Source organism: Peromyscus maniculatus, chromosome 20 (assembly GCF_049852395.1).
Source record: "Peromyscus maniculatus bairdii isolate BWxNUB_F1_BW_parent chromosome 20, HU_Pman_BW_mat_3.1, whole genome shotgun sequence".
NCBI classification, from domain to species: domain Eukaryota; kingdom Metazoa; phylum Chordata; class Mammalia; order Rodentia; family Cricetidae; genus Peromyscus; species Peromyscus maniculatus.
This window is the reverse complement of record NC_134871.1, coordinates 27,901,180-27,918,798: the sequence shown is the minus strand read 5'-3', so window position 1 is coordinate 27,918,798 and position 17,619 is coordinate 27,901,180. Positions and strand designations below refer to the sequence as shown.

Genomic DNA, 17,619 nt, shown 5'->3' with positions numbered 1-17,619 from the left:
CTCTCTTAGGACTTCTGACCAAGACATGTAGACACTAGCTCCGTGCTAAGGATGAACCCAATAGTCTGAAAATGAGGACCATGCAACAGACCCAGAGACCAAAGGGAGACCCAGGAATAAGGGTCCATTTCTCGGCTTGGGTCAGTTAGGAGAACCCTAAGTCTTGTGATGACCATGCTGGTGCTGAGGTCACACTGTTTACATAGCACACAGTCCCACATCATATACACATTCTACACTGATGCTACAGTTCCCCATACACGCACCGGCATGCATCTTCCCATCCATCAGAAGACGTTGTCAATGTTGTTCACAGACATTGGAAAGTCCTACTGTTCTCAGACCGCATTTGTGCACAGAACTCCAAGCACCCCTTTGCAGCCCACACACCACACTGGCCTGTACATGCACGATACCCACACAGAATTCTCAAACAAAACTCCATGACTCCTTTCCAAGCCAATAGGACCTGTGCACACCTCCCCAACCTCTTGCTCCACCCACATCCCTGCCGCAGCTCAACCTGCCTTCTCGGACAGCACCTACTTTCCAATAACCCCATTTCCAGGTGTGGGAAACTTTTCTTCAGGTCTCTGAAAGAGGAAGCCCACAAATTCTTCTGTTGCTGCCATATCTACCCTACACACCAAAGTCATTCCTCATTCCCTAGCCTGTCTCTACAGACCCAGCGAGGGAGAAAGTCACCGTAGGCAACCTTCTGTCTGAGCCCTGGGGGTGCTGGCAATAACAGCTGTCCCCGGAGGATGCGGAGGGAGGGGGGAAAGGTGTTGGCTCGGTGCAGAGCTTGGGGGCGCCCGGGGAACAGAATGACATCTTCGGAGTCTGGGGCGGCGGCTGAGCCCCAGGCTGAAGCGCACGGAGCTGTCCGTTCAGCACCATCGCGCGGCTCGGGGCTCTGGGCCCTCGGCAAGGCGCACCGGCTCTGTTCCCACCCCCGCTCCGCGGGCTCCTGCGGCGTGGGCTCCTGCCTCTCTTGGCGGGTGAGGGGCGCGCGGATCGGAAGAGGGGGGCTCCACGAGCGTCGGGGCCACGCAGCCACCTGTGAGCCTCTCGCGGCTGCAGGCGGCGGCGTGTGGGGCCCGAGACTGAAGGAGGCGCACGGCGGACCCCGCCTGCCCGGTGGCGGGGCACACACACAGGCGCACACATCCTCATCCTCGCACCCGCGCGCACTCGCGCAGCCAGCCTGCGGCGGCCACCGCGGTAATGCTCGCCAGCAGGTCGGGGAAGTTTCCCGCCGGCCTCGGCCGCGGGCGCCGGTGCACCCAGGTAAGCGCTTCCAGAACGCGCAAGGCAAGCCAGGGGAAGGCGCAGCGCACGCGGCCCGGGGGCACGGCGCCAGAAGGGCGCGGGGGTGGGGGTGGGGAGGGGGCTGGAAAGGGGATCGGTCCTGGGAGGCTGGAGACTGGGATGCCGAGTTGACCCTCTTCCCCCTGGGCCCAGATTTACCCACTGGAGCGGTGAATTTCCCCGCCCCCTCCCAAATCTCCGCGCCCCCTTCTTGGCCCAGCCCTGCGGTGCGCATCTCAGCTTGGGTCCCGCCTGTCTGCGGCGAGAGGGCGGGGGCGTCTCCTTGGTCTGCTCACAGGCAAGGTCAGCACGCAGCCCCCCGGGCTCTCAGAGCCATTGGACGCTATTCCGGGGAGGAGGTGGAGGCCCGACTATACTCGTAGAAACCAACACCCTTGCCTTGCCTTGGGAAGGGGTCAACCCCCATAGAACCATTCCGGCACCCAGTGCCCGACCGCGCACAGAGACCCTGCTGGAGAGGACTGAGCCCGCCAGAGGAGGGTGGGGAGAAGGAAAAAGAGAGGCTGGGGTGGGGAGCGCCGGCGCTCACACAGATGCGGTTCCCTCCGCTTTCAGGTGTAGCGCCCCCGCGCGGCGCGGGCGCCTGGGCATCTCCAGCATGACCCGTCAGAGCCTGTGGGACGTGTCCGAGGCCGACGTCGAGGATGGAGAGATCCGCGTCAATGTGGGCGGCTTCAAGAGACGGCTGCGTTCCCACACGCTGCTGCGCTTCCCCGAGACGCGCCTGGGCCGGCTGCTCCTCTGCCACTCTCGAGAGGCGATTCTGGAACTCTGCGATGACTATGACGACGTCCAGCATGAGTTCTACTTCGACCGTAACCCTGAGCTCTTCCCCTACGTCTTACATTTCTACCACACTGGCAAGCTTCACGTCATGGCTGAGCTGTGCGTCTTCTCCTTCAGCCAGGAGATCGAGTACTGGGGTATCAACGAATTCTTCATCGACTCTTGCTGCAGCTATAGCTACCATGGCCGCAAAGTGGAACCTGAGCAGGAGAAGTGGGATGAACAGAGTGACCAGGAGAGTACCACGTCCTCCTTTGACGAGATCTTGGCCTTCTATAATGATGCTTCCAAGTTTGATGGGCAACCCCTGGGCAACTTCCGCAGGCAGCTGTGGCTGGCATTGGACAACCCCGGCTACTCAGTCCTAAGCAGGGTCTTCAGCGTCCTTTCCATCTTGGTGGTGTTGGGATCTATCATCACCATGTGCCTCAATAGCCTGCCCGACTTCCAAATCCCTGATAGCCAGGGCAACCCTGGTGAAGACCCCAGGTTTGAAATCGTGGAGCACTTTGGCATCGCCTGGTTCACATTTGAGTTGGTGGCCAGGTTTGCTGTGGCCCCTGACTTTCTCAAGTTCTTCAGGAATGCTCTAAACCTTATTGACCTCATGTCTATTGTCCCCTTTTACATAACTCTGGTGGTGAACCTGGTGGTGGAGAGTTCGCCTACCTTGGCCAACTTGGGCAGGGTGGCTCAGGTCCTGAGGCTGATGAGGATCTTCCGAATTCTCAAGCTGGCCAGACACTCCACTGGCCTCCGCTCCTTGGGAGCCACCCTGAAATACAGCTATAAGGAAGTGGGGCTGCTCTTGCTCTACCTCTCGGTGGGGATTTCCATCTTCTCCGTGGTGGCCTATACCATCGAAAAGGAGGAAAATGAAGGCCTGGCTACCATCCCTGCCTGCTGGTGGTGGGCTACCGTCAGTATGACCACTGTGGGGTACGGAGATGTGGTCCCAGGGACCACAGCCGGGAAGCTGACTGCCTCTGCCTGCATCCTGGCAGGCATCCTGGTGGTGGTCTTGCCCATCACCTTGATCTTCAATAAGTTCTCCCACTTTTACCGGCGCCAAAAGCAACTTGAGAGTGCTATGCGTAGCTGTGACTTTGGAGATGGAATGAAGGAGGTCCCTTCAATCAATTTAAGGGACTACTATGCCCATAAAGTTAAATCCCTCATGGCAAGCCTGACAAACATGAGCAGGAGTTCACCCAGTGAACTGAGTTTAGATGATTCTCTCCATTAGCTGGGAGCGTTTGTCATCCTCAGACATACATTGCCGATCTGCCTCTTGCACCTTCGGCATAGTCCAGGCACTGTAGGGTTATGGCATAAGGAGTCATTCTGACCCTGGAGGGAGAGCTGCATGGGATATAAGCCCTAGGTTGTTTTTGCAATATTTAGAGGACTGCATTTTTTAGAGGATGGTGTGTCTAACACCATGCCTTTGCACCTTTCAGTGAAATGACACTCACTGGTCTTTGCATCATGGGCATAAAATGTTCCTCTTTCTGCCAGATGAGTATCTAGACTGCTGATTTATCTGTCCTCTGTGTGCACTGTTCTAGTGTTTATGCCCCAGTATTATCTGTGAATAGAGTTGTCTCTGCTCGTATTTCTGAGGTTGTTGTGTGAACTCTATATAAAAAGCCCCGACAAGTCTGTAAAGTGGAAACACAACTGTCTATGATGTCAGCAAGGATATCATGAGATTTGGATCACAACCTTGTGAAAACAGAATCTCAATTATTTATCCATTGCTTTCATTTAATACCAAAACAGAAAGATTGTAAGCTAAGCACACTTGACCAATGCAAGTCTTCTTTCTACTTGGTCCTGTCCTTGTGACTTGCATGGATATGCCAGTCAGTTTTTAGAAAGATGTGTATAGATGTGTATCTCCTAAGTGTCAGTGTAAGAGAATGTTATTCAGTCCACATGTAGTAAAGACTGTGTTTCCCTAAGCAGATAGATTAGGGAAGGGACTTTAGTTAAACATGGCCCAAACCCCAAGATGCTATAAACAGAGTTTATGTAGGCTAAGCCCTTTCATTAACAGTCAGGCCTCTATTTCTTCTGGAGGAATCATAGAGGCATTTATTTCTGGCTGGGATTCCTAATCCAGGCCATTTTGACCAAAGTTTGCTGTGTCTTGGTATTAGCATGTTTTTCAAGAATTTCTTTTAGAGATGTTTAGGAATAAGGTTGTGCGTCTCTCTCGACTAGAGCAGGTTAGTGTTGCATTGTCGTCGTGAGGTGAACATTGTTAGGTTGCTAGCAAGGGCAGTAGCTTAAACATTTTCTTGCCTGCTCTGAAAGCTCATAAAATGACAGCCCTTTTATTTCCAAGCAGAATTCTCTTTAGGTAGTTTTGCTTCTAGGATACAGGAGAGTATGTACGATGTTTTGATTGCCTTGAGTTCCTGCTGGGACATGGAAGCCTGGTAGTACAGAAGCGTATTCAAGATACAGATGTGCATGAAGGAGCATGGCTTACCCAAGGTGGAAGCCCTGGAGTTCTTATTTCCATTGCAATTGCAGGGCTTTCTTGTGTGTGTGGAGGGTAGAGGCCAGAAGAAAAGAGTTATAAAGCCAAAAACTACTTACTTCATAAAACATAAATAACTGTGAATTTCTTAAAAACCTTAAAGCTAGTCAGGAAAGCTTTCAGCTTATGAAGCTTCGTTGAAGGGTTGCCGCTGTTTCCTCCGCACATCCTGCTCCTCTGCAGCTCGCCAACATAGCACAGTAGGAAGGGGAGCTGGGCCCCTCTTAGGATAATCCTTTCCCAGCATCCTCTACACAATCTGATGGTTTTCCAGTGGCTTTTGTTATTGTTAAGTCTTTGACAAGGCTATAGAATCTAGGGATCCAAATATGGAGATAAACAGGCTTTTTATCCAAAGTCTGGACCTACTCTTAATTGGTCCATTTTGTGTTTTAGTCGGGTAAGGATAATCCACACCTCACGAGAGTATGGAGTGGATCTTCTCAGAGGGCATTGTGTTCTAGTAGTTGTCATGGCTACTACAGTGTGGGCGACTTGTTGGATGAATGCACTGGCCACTTAATGTCCTTGAGCCTCCAGTTCAAATCTTTCATCAGATTGGAGTCTTATTGGGGGGGCGGGCAAAGGGTGGCAACCTTCTAGTGCCTCCATGCAGACACACTATGTGTGTTATTCCAAAGCAGCAGGATGTGAGACAACCTGAAGAACCTGCCGAGGAGTCAGAGGACCAGGCTTGTTTTCTGGAGTTTGCAAGGGAACTCTTGTTGTTGGCTCGTGTCCTCAGCCCTGGAAGACAGAACGTTTATAAAGCGCCCCAGATGCACTGAAGGCAGGTGATAGCAAACCTGCGAGGACTGTTCGGTCTGCCGAGGCTGCTGATACAAGGGAATGGCATGGCAGCCATGGTCACTGACCATGACGCTGGTGCAAAGGACAGATAAGGCAGGAGGCAGAGTAACAGCTGCTCTCACAAGGACTTCCTAAATGAGCGGGTTTACCACCAAAAAAGAGAGACCTCTAGTGGGTACCTACGAGGGTACAAAAGCTGGAACACTTGACTTTTCTTTTTGGTAATGACTTGCTTTATCTGGTGCCTTTCTTTGGGGGAATCCCAAAGTGCTTTAGAAACTTTTTTTAAACATTCCTTGTACATATATGTATACTTGTAAAAGAATATTTCTTTGCCCACCAAGACTTTCAGTCGGTCCAGCACATGAAAAGTTTCCAGGAGCATTGAGTTCTCCAAGCAGCGGTTTCAGAGACCTCGAGGGAGAAGCACCCCAATGCTGGGACACTGACTTCCCACAGAAGCTGAAGAGTGGTGTGGGACTCTGGGAACCCTGCCCTCACCACCAAACCACACCGAGGTATGAAGTTCACAAGTGCTGGCTCAGGGGCAAAGCCTCTGATTGGCCATGTTAGATAATGCCCCGCCACAGCATGTCTCCTGGTAACCAGGGAAGGAAGGGCAGGTTCATTTTCTGCCCTGTTCTTGGGAGTAAAATCTACAAAGATCAAGTGACCCCATCAGACTGTCAAAGTGACCTGTAATCAATCCTCCTTTGGTGGGACACACACACACACACACACACACACACACACACACACACACACACACAATCAGTAGACACAGGTGCACGTGTGTCCGGCTTCACTCTTGACATTTGACCTGCTCTGCTCACGGACATTTTGGAAGTAACACATGTCCGCTACAAGGATGCACTAGGCTTAGGCTGTGTTCCCCGTCAGACATCCTCCTTTCCCAGGTTTGCTGCAGAGGAGGGCGTGTGGAATGCCGAGCTTATGCCGAGCTCATCAGGCAGTAATTGGTGTTTAATATTTGGATTTGTTATTTCTACTTATCACGGCACTCAAATCACTGAACTACCTGTTAATTATTGCTTCATTTCAATGGAAATGATTTGTTCTGCACTTTGGGGTAGCGGTGATCTGTACAGGCTGTGTGGTCTCTACTTAGGCTTAACTGGTATTTCTTGTATGTTTTAACAGCATGACTTGTTCCAGGGTTGTAATTTTAAACATCGAGAACGCTGTATTTGCAATGTCAGTTTTAACACTCATTAACACACGACTGTGCAAGCATCCAGGTGGTTCCACTGCGCCGCTCTATCTGAGTCCTGTGCTTGAGTCTCCTGGGCCTCAACTCTGGAATGAGGCACAGGACTGACATGTCGAGGATGCCAGCCTTGCAAATGTGCAGATTAAACAGAAAACAATTATTTAATTTCCTTAAGGCCCCTCAGTTACACATGGAACGGCAGAGACAAGGGCACTGGGGAGCAAGGGACTGGACTGCCTGGAAGACTGAACTGGGTTGTTTGTTTATTTTTTCATGTTTATATGTGTGTGGTGTGTGTCTTCATGTTCACATGTGTGTGTGGTGTGAATGTTCACACGTGTGTGTGTGTGTGTGTGTGGTGTGTATTCATGTTCACATGTGTGTGTGGTGTGTGTATTCATGTTCACATGTGTGTAGAGGCTAGAGGTTAAAGCTGGTTATTTTCCTCAGTTACTGTGCACCTTATACATGCAGGCAGGCTCTCTCACTTGAACCTAGAGTACATCAACTTTGCTAGTCTAGCTAGCCAGCTTGCTTTGGGAATACTTGTCTCTGCTTCCCATGTGGCAGGAGACCATCCTGCCTCCCCACATTTACATGGGTTTTGGAGATTTAAGTGATGGCCTCCCCTGCCCCAAGGCTGAAATTTCTTCTTGTCAGGCATCAGGGAAAGGAGCTTTTGCTAAGATATGGAGCCTCTAGGTGCTTGGTGGAAGGCTTGTTACATTTTCTTGGGACCCCAGTGAGCCAGAGGCTCCTGAAGGATTTCCTTTTCACTCAGTGCCCTGCTTAGAGCCCCCACAGCCTGCTCTGACAGCCCCGCCCTGTCCCAGAGTGCCAATCTGTCAAGCTGGTATGGAGTAACTCAGAGTGTCCAGGCTGGTTGGGTGTGAATATTGTTGGAGGATTTGTGAAACTGGTCTAGTCTTTCCCACCTGGAACTTAGAGGCTGCGGTCTCCCGAGGCCACAGGGGAATCAATGAGAGATGTAGATGTAACCAACCGTCTTATTAAATAAGAAACACAGAACCAATGCAAAGAAGAAAGCCAAGAGGTCAGAGCTAAGAGCTAAAAACCTTACCCTTCCTCTCGCGGTGGTCCTACCTCTCCGAAAGAGACCTACTTCCTGTGTGTCTGTCTTTATACTTTCTGTTCTGCCTTCTCATTGGTTGTAAACCCAACCACATGACCGCTTCGTCACTGCCTGTCTGTACAGACCTCCAGGTCTTCTATGGTTGGTATTGAGATTAAAGGCATGTGTCTCCAATGCTGGCTGTATCCTTGAACACACAGAGATCTACCTAGCTCTGCCTACCAAGTGCTGGGATTAAAGGCATGCACCACCACCACCCAGCTTTCCTATGGCTCTAATAGCTCTGACCCCCGGGCAACTTTATTTATTAACATATAAATCACATTTTAGTACAAATAAAATATCACCATAGAGAGGGGCACTGCTTGACCGAACCTTAACTCCTGGCCTTTTGACTTCCCTTTCTGCTGCTTCAGAGTGAGGAAGTTGGATGAGATAATCCTCAAAGGTGTTTGTTTACCTTGGTATGACTGCAGAAGTTCAGCATGCCTCTCAATGTCGTCCTTAGAGCATGAGAGCTCCCCACATCTCTGATTTATGTTTTAGGAGAGCAGAGGTTTCACCCTCTTGTGCAGGCAGAGAGGGACAAGGAGAAGGACTCAGGCCTCGTGTCTGGTTCAAGTACCTTGAATTTTTAAACAAGCAGCCCTTGTCTACCGTAGGCTTTAAGTTATTCATACTTCTTATATGCAATCCAAATTTCTGCTATTAAAAATTACTAGGCAAAGAGGAGAAACCACATGCATTCCATTTGGCTCACTTTTGTTCTTTGTGAAGCAGGTGCTCACCCCTGTTCCAGGACACTACTGGGAGGTTCTGGGTGTGTAGCTCAGATGACTCTCCTGTCTCACAGGTTAACTCACTGCAGGGTGCCGCATTCTGCGTGCATCCCCTGGAAAGCTGAGGTGAAGGTCAATGCCAGAACCAAGGTGGCACTGACCATGACCCATGTTCCCATCTAGTGGGGTGTGGCTTCACTCCTCCATCCAAAAAGTGAATAAACATGTATCAGGGATATTTGGGCACCAAGATGCTTTACAAGGCAAAATACCTGCTCCTCAAAAATAACGTGTTCGAAGTTCATCTCTTATTTTCAGACTCTTTCAGTAGCTTTCTGCCGAGAACATTGATTCTATTGATATTGCATTGATACTGCAGATGGGAAAAGCTGCTCTTCTTCCTTCTGTTACTTCTCAATGTCACTGTCCTCCTGGCTGGCTTCTGCTACGCAGGCCAGGGTGAGCAGCTGGCATGGTCCACCCCTGAGTTGTGGAAATTCCTATCAAAGAAAATGAGGATAGGAAGAGGGCAGGAAAAAGAGAGGAAGGGGGGGTAGACGTTACAGAGAAAACCGGAGACAGATAGGCAGCATTTAATGAGATCAGGAAGAGACCAGAGAGTCAAGAGACCCTGGTGGAGGTCAGAAAAGACAGGAGGAGGATGTTCCCCTCCTCTCTCCCCCACTTCCCCTTCCCTTCTTCCCTCCCCTCCTTTCTCCCCTCCATTCTACCTCTCCCCCTCCCCTTCTCCCCCCTTCTTCTCCCCCCCCCCATTTCTTCTCAGTGCAGAGACCCGCACAAAGTCCAAGAGGCAAGGCTGCTGGAAAGTGTGAAGGTAGAGAAGAATGTGATGGGAGTTGGGGGAAGGAAAAACATGATAAAAAATTAAATGAAAAAAATTCAATTAAAAAAATAGTCAAGTCAATGTGCTTGAGAAGCAGTGGCCAGGTACAAAAGCAGGCCAGAGGAAAGCCACCTCTCAACAGCCTAAGCTGAATTCTGCTGTCGCTGAGGTGGGACATCCTGACTAGCTTTATGATGTCAGAATGTGACTGGAACCAACTTCAAAGCCTAGGCCTCCCCGCAGCAGCCACCACCACAGTGAGGCCAGCCAATCCAGGGCCAGCATGGGGGTGAGGCAAGGAGGAAAAACCGTCCACAGGCATGCATCTACCAGGTGCTCAGGGACACGGCGGAGCACGTGCTTAATTGAGGGACTGATGGGTGGCTAGCTGCTGGTGTCACCCAGAGAAAGTGGGGTCCTCAGGCGCCTCCCTGAGGAGGCGCTCTGCTGCCAGGGTGACTGTCTGAGTGGGCAGAGCTGTCTAGAGAGGAGCTCCAGCCATGTGCGTAGAGGGGACACAGAGACACAGAAACAGGGATGTGACCCCTGCCAATGGCCAGCATCCGAGGAGCACTCGAGGGGCTACCAAGTCCCCAAAGCCAGGGATCTCAGCTAGTCCATCATCTACCAGCTCCTTTCTCTCTTCTGAGCAGTGGAGATGGGCTACCAGCAGCCTCAGAGGGCCTCGGCTCTCCCGCCATTTCCTAATTCTGTGCTCAAGATTCGCTTCTGCTCCCGTCAGTCTCGAGAGCTGCCCTTTCCTAACACCTGGCCGGGAGGCCTCTCCTCGCTTCTCAAGTCCTCCAAGTTACTGGACCCATAGACAAGCCTCCAACTTCTTTGTCCCTGAGTCAAATCTTGGATGCTACATGTTGTTGGCTGGGTAGGTTCTTCAGTCTCCTCCTCACCTTCTCCACTGTACTTTTGTCAGAGGGAGGCACTCTTGCAGCCTCAGCCAGCATGCATGGCTCCCAAGTCTGCAGCCTGACTCCAGCCTAGACCCCAGGCTCATGTTATGCAACCACATTCAGAAGTCATCATGTCTAATGTGGCTTTACCACTTATGATCCAACTTCCTGTCCTCCTCATTCCTGATCATGGAATCACAGTGCTTCTGGTCCATTGGGGGGAACTGTCAGTCACCTTGACTCCTCCCCACTTATTTATCTATTCAATCTCCATAGCAATCATCTATCAGCAGCTGAGCAATTGTCAACCATATTCAGTTCAGGGGCAATAAACAGCAGAGGCGTCGTTCATAGTTAGTGGTACAGACTGCAGGGCCACTTCACATCCAAGTCCTCTGGGGAGGTTTTCGCAAAGTAGCCAAGTAGACCTCTGAGCTTCATCCATCTGCAAAACCAGACATGTGAGATAGGGTCAGGCATCTGCAGATAAAACTCCTGAGAGAGAGAGAGAGAGAGAGAGAGAGAGAGAGAGAGAGAGAGAGAGAGAGAGAGAGAGAGAGACCTTGCACATTCTAGCCAAGCGCTCTACTACTGAGTACTGGCCCCAGCCCTCCAGGTGATTTTGATGCAGGTGGTTTTTAGTTTGCTGGTGAAGAAACAATGTCTAGGGACGTCCCTTACACTGGGTCTCACTCAACTGTGAACCCAGTGTCACCAATGTTTGCGTCCCAGCATCGCCACACACCGGTCCCACCACACACCGGTCCCACCACACACCGGTCCCACCACACACCGGTCCCAGCCACCACATCTGTTTCAAATGCTCTCACCCGCACTCAGACCTCATTCATTCTTTTGATAACTCCTGGTAAACCCCCAGCCAAGGCTCCAGCTGACCCCTTCTTTTCTGCAAGCCTTTAGGGCTCATCTTCCATCATCTGAGACCCACTAGTGGCTTCCCTAGCCACGTGTTAAATCCAACTACATATATGAGGGGCCACAGCTCGGGAGGGAGAAGATCTGTATGGACCCTTTAAGCTCTAAGAGGAAAAAAAGGTCCTTTCAGAGAAGAGTTGATTTTCAGTGGAGCCAGGACAGAAAACTGGGACTGGGGAGACTTGGAGCAAGGGACACACAAAGGACCCTGTGAGTGGCATATTGGATGACCAGGATCAGCACTCCAGTTCCAAGGCCAGAATAATGGTCCTGCAGAGACCTGTGGGGGTGCCCAACAGTGCCTGGCATCCAGGCAGCCTGGGGGGGGGCGGCGTACAACAAGGACAGAGTTGGGGTTCTTGGGAGGTGTGGGTTTTTTCACTAAACTCTTCATCGCCCACATCTCCAGACATTTAAAGAATTCTGAGCTATTTTCAGACCTACTATGAAAAGAACCGAGGTGTCTGCAGTCAGACACCAGGCTAACTGTTTCCCAAGAGGAGTGCTGGCATGGCTTGCTCTGTCAGCCTCCCATCGACTTTTCTGGCAAACTTTGCGAGTCTTCCATGGCTGGCTCAACTGGGAGCGCCTGAACGGCAGCCCGCTGTGCTCAGACCTGCTTATGACAAAGGCCACCCTCACTGGCTTGTATTCTGCATTTCTTTTTGTGGAAACTGTGGGAGGAGAGGAGAGGAACCACAATGCACAGAGCCCAGGGCGTCCCTGGGCTTCCCCACTGACTGCTGGAGAGAAGCCAGACAGCTTGCCTCAACGCTTTTCCTGGATTCCATGTTTGAAAACTGCTTTTGGGAAGAGGAGCCGGTGGGAGCCCAGAGGCCCCAGAACTAAACTGGCTGTTCAGTGGTTCCCCCATTTTTAAAGAGCTGGTGTGTGTGTGTGTGTGTGTGTGTGTGTGTGTGTGTGTGTGTGTGTACATATATGTGTGTGTGTGTAAAGCACTCTCCTGATAAAACTAAAATTAGATGTTCCAGTCAGCCCCATATTTACTGACTTCCACTTTACCTGAGGTCCTCGCCTTGAAAGGAATTGTCAAGTGTGTATCAAAGCATAGAACACATAAGATGCTATGGAGTTGAAGCCTACCATTTGTCCTGATATGCCAGAAAGAGCTGCTGACTGGAGACCAGAATGTACAGATGTCACCAATTTGGTGAAACTCGAGTGCTTGCCTCACACAGTGCCAGGAGAGGTGCTGGAGACAGACCCACAGCAGGCAGGTTTTTACTGCACTCCAGAACCCTAACCAGTTCCTCAAGGCCAGGAAAGGCCTTGTCCCCAGCCCCCAGGCCTCAAGGAATCCAAATCCTGTGAGGAAGAAGGTTGAACACAGAGCACTCCCCAGACTGGCTTTCTCTGTCCTGCTAAGTTGACATCCCCTTTCCCATGTGGGTGTCTCTGCTGTGTATCATCTCACGACAGCCAATCATTTCCCCTCCCGGCGGTTACGTCATCATTTGGCTGACATCACCTCCATTGATCAGGAACTCTTTGAGGGCTGACATACTCCTCTCTCGTGTCCAGTGCGGAGTATGACACAATTAAATGCCGACAGATCATAAGCAAACCAAAGCAGAGGTCCCTCAAAATCCCCGCTGGGGCGTCAATCCCATGTCTCTGGGAAGTCAGTTTGGCAGAATTGAGGACTGGAGCCTCGCTCTTATGAGGAGGCTCACTGCACTGACCCTCTTGATACCCTCCCCGGTCAGATACCCGAGCTGCTCAGGAGATGGCAAGAGAGGACCCCTGCAACAGCACACCTTTGCAGGGACTCCAGAACCAAGGGGGGCTTGGCGGGTGCTCCCACTGGGTAATGACCGACAAGCAAGCCAGCATACAGGTGAATAACAGAACCCGACTCCCCAGGGCGAGGCTGAGCACAGAGCACCCAGCTGCCAGGCTGTCAGACAGAGGTCGTTAGCTCTTTAATGTGCCCACAGCAGGAACGGCAAGTGGTTGGTGCTAGCGACAGAGACGATCCTCACATCGGTCTCTCGCTGCCCTTCCACTGACAACGCTGAACTCCAGGCCCCACTTTCACATCTTTGTGAGGAGCTGAGCAGGTGTGCTGCGCACTGCAGACAGTGGGCGCTGATGGGCAGCGCTGTGGGGAGGGGACTTCAGCTGCTCCAGTTCTCTGCCACACGCTGGCTGTGAGGTGCAGGGCCAGGTGTGAGAAGAGGCGATGACATCCGGTTAGGACTCAAAGCGAAACACCGAGGGGCCAGGGCCGGCCCTTGAGCTTCACATCTGCTCCAGTGGGCCAGGCTAGGCCAAGAAGACCGAGGAAGAGTAGACAGAAGGCTCCTCAGAGGCCCTGCCCAGTGGGACCCGGGGAGCAGCAAGGACCCTGACAGTGAGCGCCTGGCCAGGGCCAGGAGCTGCAGGCCTGGACAAGGCGTGAGCCGCGCATCCAGCTCTCGCTCCGAGGCTGGCAGTCTTGATTTCCTTACTGCTTTCCTTACTTCTGTCTTCGCTTCTTTCTGGTGTATGTCTGTGTGTGTGGCTGTGTACATGTTTGCGGGGGGACACATGCATGTGCAGGCACAGATGCCATGTATGGAGGCCAGAGGTTGATGGATGTCAGGTGTCTTTGTGATGGCTTTCTGTCTGTCTCCCACTGGACCTGGAGCTGGCTGACCAGTGACTCGCCTCTCTCCCCCACGTCACCGAGCCTCGGCGCTGGGGTTACAGGTGTGCCCCTCAGCTAGCCTCTGTCCAAAGTTAGTCTTCTCAGCTCAAGTGCAAGGATCCTGAGGATGATCGCAGTCAACCTTCACCACACACAGCTCTAAGGGCTTTACCCGTGCTGCTCCGTGTAATTTTCTCAGTAACCGTGTGAGGCAGGTTCAGTTATTCCCCTTGGCTGGGGAGAAATGTAAAAGCAGAGAGATGATTAACCAGCCCAGTTCAACAGATGACCTCACTGTTAGAGAGGCATGGAGTTGGTGCTTGGCTTGAGGGCTCCCATCGTCTTTCTTGGGAGCCTTACGGTGTTTAGAGTTCATTCATCATCATTCTTTGTGTGAGCAATGGAATGTATAGTAATTGCTTCACTCTAGCCTTTGCCACGTCACTAGAAAATCGGAACATTTAATCTTCTTTTTTGGGTGTGCATGTGCGTGCCCATGCTTGTGAGGGTTGAGGGAAGTCTTTGATCTTCTACCTTCTTCTTTTTGAGGCATGGTCTCTCAATGACACTCAGAGCTCACCACTCTGCCTAGTCTCCCAGCCAGCTTGTTGGGATCCTGACTACACCTTCTGAGGCTGAAAGGGCAAGTGTGTCTCCAGGCCAAGTTAGCATTCATGTGCATTCTAGGGACCTGAACTCTGGTCCTCATGCCTGGGTATATAATGAATGCATTAATGGAGCCATCCCCCAGATGGACAGATAATATATTAAGTGTAGTTTTAAAGTGTATTAAATTGTAATTAGTAGTAGTTGAATAGATTTGTGATAAACAAAACAAAACAAAAACCCTGTGCTGGCAAGATGGTTCCGTGGCTAGAGAAACTCACTGCTAAGCCTGGAACCTGAGTTCAATCGGCAGAGCCCACATGGTAGAGGGGAGAACCAATCCTTGGACATGTTTCTCGGAGCTCCACACATGTTCTGTGGTGTCCACGGGGCACACAGCATATGAAAAATGAATGTATTGAATTAAAACAAATGAATAAAACCTAAGCCTAAGAGAAAAACTGAAAGCCACATTTCCCTGCCTCCAAGTACTGAATTGGTAAGTTTCCATTTCTCAGCAACTTCTGTAAATTTATATATAAATTTATTGGTAAGTTTCCATTTCTCAGCAATTTCTGTAAATTTATATATAAACTTATTCCTGGAGAGAGGAAAAAGTCGTTTTCTAGATGGTTCCCATTCTGCAAACTCCTAATGTCACCTGGGTATTTTTTTTCTGTGCCAGTTTATAAAGATCAACATTAAAAATAAACGTGCATGAGAGTTTGTCTGCATGTGCATACCTGGTGCCCATGGAGACCACAAGAGGATAGTGGGTCCCTGTGTCTGGAGTTGCAAACGGTTGTGAGCCACCACATGGCTGTTTGGAAGTCTGAATTTGAAGACAGAATAGGGGAGTAAAAGGCAATAAAGGCTTGAGGGGGAACCTGGGCCTCAGGTCTAGGTCAGTGAGTGGCAGATGGTGGCTGGGGAGGAGGAACTGGACTTTCAGAAGCCGAGACGCACCTAGGGAACAAAGAGGGCTTGGCTATGCCTGGAAGTCTAAGATGACGCAGGAACTGGGGAGCCATTAGTGAATCTAGGTGTTTATGCTGTTGAAAAACACAGCGAGGACATCATCAGACAAAAGTCCTGTGTTCACTCTGAGAATATTGATTAAATGTTGACGTTACCTTGACTCTTGTGTTCTGACCAATGGGTGTCCTTTGGGGGTGGGGACGACACTTTGTGTCTCAGTGCTTATCGTTAGATTTTATGCTTTTCTTGCATTTCCTGAAGTTTGAAAGTTCTATCTTTAAGTTATAAAATATCTGAATATATTTACAAGTTTATAATTGAATGGCCTTTAATCTGTAGTTGTATGAGAATCAATGTAATCAATTTAGGAAGTCCTCCTCACCTCCCCCACATCCTATACCTGCCATTCTCTTTATTGTTGAGTCACGTTCTCTGGATGTTTCTGAAAGACTACCACTGTCCGACAGAAATATAACATGTAGCACCAATGTGTGCTCCATAGGATTCCAAATTTGATAGTAGCCACATTTAAATAATAAAAGATCAAAATAATTTTTAAAAATGTATTTTAAGCTAACATATCCAACATATTCAAAAAGAAATGTTAAATTGGTTGTTTCTATACAAAGTGCTTGGAATACAATGTGTGTTTTGTGCTGAGCAGCACATTCGAGTTTGGACTGTCCAAAGCTCAAATGCCAGGGGCTGCCATACTGGTGGCCTAGTCACACCAGTGTCCTTTACTTTGGTGTCTGGGAAGCTTTATTTACACGAATTCCTGGTAAACTATTTTACATTAGTATGATGTAGATGATATGTCTACACTTGTTTTTTTTTTTTTTTTTGGTTTTTCGAGACAGGGTTTCTCTGTGTAGCTTTGCGCCTTTCCTGGGACTCACTTGGTAGCCCAGGCTGGCCTCGAACTCACAGAGATCCACCTGGCTCTGCCTCCCGAGTGCTGGGATTAAAGGCGTGCGCCACCACCGCCCGGCATACACTTGTTTTTATTTATTTATTTTTCTCATTTGTCTTCATGTCAGCTGCTTGGCTGTACTTCATATATCTTTTGTAAATTGCCTGAATTAAAGGAAGTTGTGTGTGTGTGTGTGTGTGTGTGTGTGTGTGTGTGTGTGTGTGTGTGTGTGTGTGGTAGCTCAGTGGCAGAGTGCTGGCCTGGCGTGCTCGAGGCCCTGGTGTGATCCCCAAGTGGAAGCATGCTGAACGTAGCTGCTGAAGAGTTTTTCCCACAAGACAGTGGGTAGAGGACCGGGAAAGCTGAGTGCAGCTCTTCCTCGGGGGCGTCTCCCAATCTGCCCACCTCACAGCCCCCATTCCTTACTGTCCAACCTCAGCAAGCCCCTCAAGACAACCCTGCTTCTAGATATTTAATAAATAAAAGAGCAGACATCAGTGAGCCGAGTGTGGCTGGTAGATCTTGGCACCACAAAACAGGCCAGATAGTATTTGGATTTATCTTATCCTGAAAACGTCTAATGAATTGGGGCAAACAAAATCAGAAGCCGACTACAGGAGTCCATGGCCTCTCCTAATCATAGAACTGAGACAGCCAGCCAGAGGAATACAGAGTGCTTTCATTGTATCATGAACTTAGCTTCTGAGGTCTGTTAGTCTTTCTTATTTCTGTATTTTAGGTGTGTTTCATTCTCCCCAGTTTGTCCTTCTCTTTTTCCTGCCTTCCTGAGCATTTGAGGCCAAGGTGAGGCTGTCATTACTGAGGCTGTCACCACATCTTTTTCTCTTTTTTCCCTTGTATTTTGTTTTATTTATTGAAAGTAGATTCTTCTCTCATCCAATGCATCCCAACCAGTTTTTCCTCCCTCCATTCCTCCCGGCTCCCTCCCATCTCCCCTCTCCCTTGAGAAAAGCCATCTCCACATCTTAAAACCACGTGACTTATCTCTCTCTTGCTGCAACCCTGCCCACACTCCAGACTGTAAGCACCATGGCATGTACAAGGAAGCTTCGTTTCCATAGCCACAGTGAGCAGTGAAGCTGGTAATCAGTTGGTACTCTACTGATGTTTGTTGACCAACAATGGATGTGGACAATGGATGCCAGGTGAGATCCGGAGGTCTTGTTACCTTTTCATAACCCAGT

General features: G+C 50.1%; 1 protein-coding gene across 1 annotated transcript; it reads left to right on the top strand.

Annotated features, from left to right (window-relative positions):
* The first annotated feature begins 1,848 nt into the window (after positions 1-1,848).
* On the top strand, positions 1,849-3,733 carry Kcns2 (potassium voltage-gated channel modifier subfamily S member 2). Its single transcript, XM_076555922.1, has one exon. The coding sequence runs from the start codon at positions 1,931-1,933 to the stop codon at positions 3,362-3,364; it is 1,434 nt and encodes a 477-aa protein (XP_076412037.1). The 5' UTR covers positions 1,849-1,930; the 3' UTR covers positions 3,365-3,733.
* Positions 3,734-17,619: the final 13,886 nt, after the last annotated feature.

Bases quoted from the DNA above. Each gene is read 5' to 3' on its own strand.
- Kcns2 (XM_076555922.1), top strand. From the start codon at position 1,931: ATGACCCGTCAGAGCCTGTGGGACGTGTCCGAGGCCGACGTCGAGGAT.